This window comes from Etheostoma cragini, chromosome 15, assembly GCF_013103735.1.
Source record: "Etheostoma cragini isolate CJK2018 chromosome 15, CSU_Ecrag_1.0, whole genome shotgun sequence".
Taxonomy (NCBI): Eukaryota; Metazoa; Chordata; class Actinopteri; order Perciformes; family Percidae; genus Etheostoma; species Etheostoma cragini.
In genome coordinates this window covers 433,136-436,996 of record NC_048421.1, presented here as the reverse complement: position 1 = coordinate 436,996, position 3,861 = coordinate 433,136, and the positions used below count along the sequence as shown (strand labels likewise).

General features: G+C 47.2%; 2 protein-coding genes across 2 annotated transcripts in view; both read left to right on the top strand.

Moving 5' to 3' along the window:
* LOC117958237 overlaps positions 1–3,861 on the top strand; it is an 859,617-nt gene that overhangs the window by 494,343 nt on the left and 361,413 nt on the right. The window lies entirely within an intron of this gene.
* On the top strand, positions 1,138–2,739 carry nupr1b (nuclear protein 1b). Its single transcript, XM_034894621.1, has 3 exons — positions 1,138–1,289; positions 1,422–1,557; positions 2,482–2,739. The coding sequence occupies exons 1-2, from the start codon at positions 1,193–1,195 to the stop codon at positions 1,547–1,549; spliced, it is 225 nt and encodes a 74-aa protein (XP_034750512.1). The 5' UTR covers positions 1,138–1,192; the 3' UTR covers positions 1,550–1,557; positions 2,482–2,739.

The window sequence follows — 3,861 nt, the reverse complement described above, 5'->3', positions numbered from 1 at the left end:
ACACACCAACACAGACACACACACACACAGACACACACACACACACACCAACACAGACACACACACACACCAACACAGACACACACACACACACTCTCTAACACACAGACACACACACGCACACACACACTCTCACACACACACCAACACACACACACACACTCTCACACACACCAACACACACGCACGGGCACAGACACACACACGTGCACACACACACACCAACACACACACACACACGGTCCCTGCAGCAGGATGTTTTCAGTCTGCAGGTTTTTTAGATGTGTCCCTCCCTGATGTGAGTCAAGGATGTTGTTGTGTAATCCATGAACTAATAAAGTTTTATCATCACAAACAATAACAGAAGATAGAATAATGTCAGAAACGTTGTAGCTATCTATGGTTGGTTGATGCTAACGTTAGCTCCAAACACCATTCAGCCGTTGTTGTGTTTGATGCTAACTTGTAGCGAAGCTAGCAGTGAACCAGCTTGGTTAAGTAGGTCCATGTTTACTGTGTTACTAACCTACTAACTTAGTTAGTTGGTAGGTTAGTAGTTACTAACTTAGTTAGTTGTCAGTGTCCAGACTGAATGACCTACTTCCAGTAGAACCAGGTCTGGTCTGGAGAGTCTGGTTCAGTCAGACCATGGAGCTGATGTTTATCTGTGACCTGTTCTCAGAGCTGTGTGTACTGTGTGTACTGTGTGTGTGTGTACTGTGTGTACTGTGTGTACTCTGGCTGTGTTACAAGTTCCTGCAGAAACTTCTTATAGGCTACTTATTATATACTTACCACTAGTAAGTAAGTCTGTGTGTGTGTGTGTGTGTGTGTCTGTTTGTTTTTTGTGTGTGTGTTTGGTTGTGTGTGTCTGTCCTTCTCTGTGTGTGTGTGTTATATTACAACACCGCTGAATTGTGTAAAGAGATAACACAAATAGCTGATGCAACATTTCTCTATCAGCAGCGGGTGTGTGGGTGTATGTGTGTGTGTGTGAGCGCGCGTGCGTGTGCGCGCGTGCGTGGAGGAGGAGCTCCGCGTCTCCGTTATATAAACCGGGAGACATCTCTGCAACAACAGCTTGTTTTTCTGCCCGACAGAAGAAGAAGAAGAAGAAGAAGAAGACAACAACAACAACAACAACAACAACAACAGAAGTTTGGAGACTTTGTCCTCGCGGAGAGAAGCGACCATGAGTCACGTAGACGTGAAAAACCTGAAGCCTTCCACCTTTGAAGACGAGCACTACGACCAATATGACTACTATAACCTGAGCGATAAGTACACAGGTAAGGCAAGATATGACGTCACTCTTTCCCTGGCCACCCCGGGACCAGGTTGGTCTACGTCCTGGACTAAAAGCCTAAAAAAAGTGAACAAAATAGGGTTTTTATCTGTTAAAAGTGAACTTGCGTCCACAGAGGGCTCGGCCCGGAAAGGCAGGACGAAGAAGGAGGCCAGTGACAACACCAACAGACACAACCCTTCCGGACACGAGCGCAAGATCGTGGAGAAGCTCCAGAACACGGAGAAGAAAGCCAAGGAGTGACGACTGAGGTGAGCCCGGTGTTATGCACCGAAAACAGCGGTACACCCGTGTTTATGTCCCGGTAACTATGCGCCGAATGTAGCCGTGGGGGTTATAGATGAGGTCGGGAACGTTGTTGAGTCAGTTCGCGTGCGCTTTATTTCCATATAAACTGGCAATTTCTTAAATTGGCAGATATGTGAAGGACATCTGGCACATGGGACGCTATTGTGACTTAAAAGCTGATTTTATGAACCCGTTAGTCTTTGTTTTCTTTTCTTTTTTCTCATGTCTTTATAACCCATCCCCCGTATTACAGAGTCCCTGTTATTGTCCCGACTGGTTCAGTCTCTGACTCAGTGGACCTGCTTCATACCTTCACAACTCAGCAGAAATGTAAATTTGGCACATTTCTTAATGAGGTCTGGCGTATGCAATTTAAACCGTAGGTAGACAGTTTAGAAGAAAACAGTGCTGATGATTCTTACTTAGGAGAAACTCAGTCACCAACTTGAACTTTCCGTTTATGAGAATCTTTCTTAAAGTGCCCATCCACCACAGTTCACACGTGGACAACGCTGCCGTGCTGTGTTTACATCTGTGTAACCCTCCGCCGAATTAGAGAGGGACTATTCTACTCTGTTTTGATGAAGTTGCTGAATCATTTTATATTCTGTGTGATTTCAGAAAAGTTAAAAAAAAACTTAAATTGGCCATTTTCCAAATGACATTTGGCATATGGTACTTTGATGTTGTAATTTGTAATGTTACACAGTACTGAGGTTTGTGTCATATAATATCAGTGTTATATCTGTGTGTGTGTGTGTGTGTGTTTGTCATATCTGTTTGTGTGTCTGTCTCCGGTTCTGTGTGTGTGTGTGTGTGTGTGTGTGTGTGTGTGTGTGTGTGTGTGTGTGTGTCCTTTTACTGAACCCAGATGTTTTGTAACCCAGGGCGACTCGGACGGCTCAACCCGGAAACCGACCCTGGGCTCCATGGCAACAGAACGAGACGTACAGACGGGCGGCGGTCTGGCCTGCAGGGCACGGAGGAGGAGGATCCTGGAGGAGGAGGATCCTGGATGAGGAGGAGGATCCTGGAGGAGGAGGAGGAGGATCCAGGAGGAGGAGGAGGATCCTGGAGAGGAGGAGGAGGAGGATCCAGGAGAGGAGGAGGAGGAGGATCCTGGAGGAGGAGGAGGATCCTGGAGAGGAGGAGGATCCTGGAGAGGAGGAGGAGGAGGATCCAGGATGAGGAGGAGGAGGATCCTGGGGATCCAGGATGAGGAGGAGGAGGATCCTGGAGGAGGAGGAGGAGGATCCAGGATGAGGAGGAGGATCCAGGATGAGGAGGAGGATCCTGGAGAGGAGGAGGAGGATCCAGGATGAGGAGGAGGAGGATCCTGGAGAGGAGGAGGATCCAGGATGAGGAGGAGGATCCTGGAGAGGAGGAGGATCCAGGATGAGGAGGAGGATCCAGGATGAGGAGGAGGATCCAGGATGAGGAGGAGGATCCAGGATGAGGATCCAGGATGAGGAGGAGGATCGACTCATCCACCCACCCGCAGGTTTGTAAGAACCCGGCGGCGCCCCTGGGACCGCGGGTGGGGGGGCGCCCCTGGGACCGCGGGTGGGGGGGCGCCCCTGGGACCGCGGGTGGGGGGGCGCCCCTGGGACCCCAGCCACGCAGCCGTCCCGGTGCTGGTGACCCTTCTGAATGGATGGAAGTGGTTTTACTAATAAACCTGTTCATTATGACTCGGCTCCGATGTGGTTTCTGTCTCTGAAGTTAAACATGTTATTATTAAAAGTCAATTTCATAAGATATTAACCCACAAAACTGTAAAATCAACACAACTTTATTTATAAAGATAAACAGGCTAATTACAGGCATGAGAAAAATTATAAATGCAAATTTCGAAAGTGAAAATAATAATATTAAAAATCAAGTTAATGAAATCAAGTTATTTAATTCTCACAGAATAACAACTGAATCCAGATCCTGCTGCTCAGTCCGGATCTTATTAACCCGAGTCCCTGTGTGTGTGTGTGTGTGTCTGTGTGTTGTGTCTCTATGTGTATGTGTGTGTGTGTTGTGTCTCTATGTGTATGTGTGTGTGTGTTGTGTCTCTATGTGTGTGTGTGTCTGTGTGTGTGTGTGTGTGTGTGTGAATTTCTAAACAGAGAAAAATGTCAAAAGTGACAAATGTAAAAACTAACATGTTCCGGTCGGTGTGACAACAACAGGGTTAAATATTAAAGGGCAGAAAAACTGGATCTGTGTGTGTGTGTGTGTGTGTGTGTGTGTGTGTGTGTGTGTGTGTGTGTATATAT

Excerpts from the sequence above, each read along its gene's own strand:
- nupr1b (XM_034894621.1), top strand. The coding sequence starts at position 1,193 with ATGAGTCACGTAGACGTGAAAAACCTGAAGCCTTCCACCTTTGAAGAC. Across the intron at positions 1,290-1,421 it reads CCTGAGCGATAAGTACACAG|AGGGCTCGGCCCGGAAAGGC; the intron begins GTAAGGCAAGAT and ends TTGCGTCCACAG.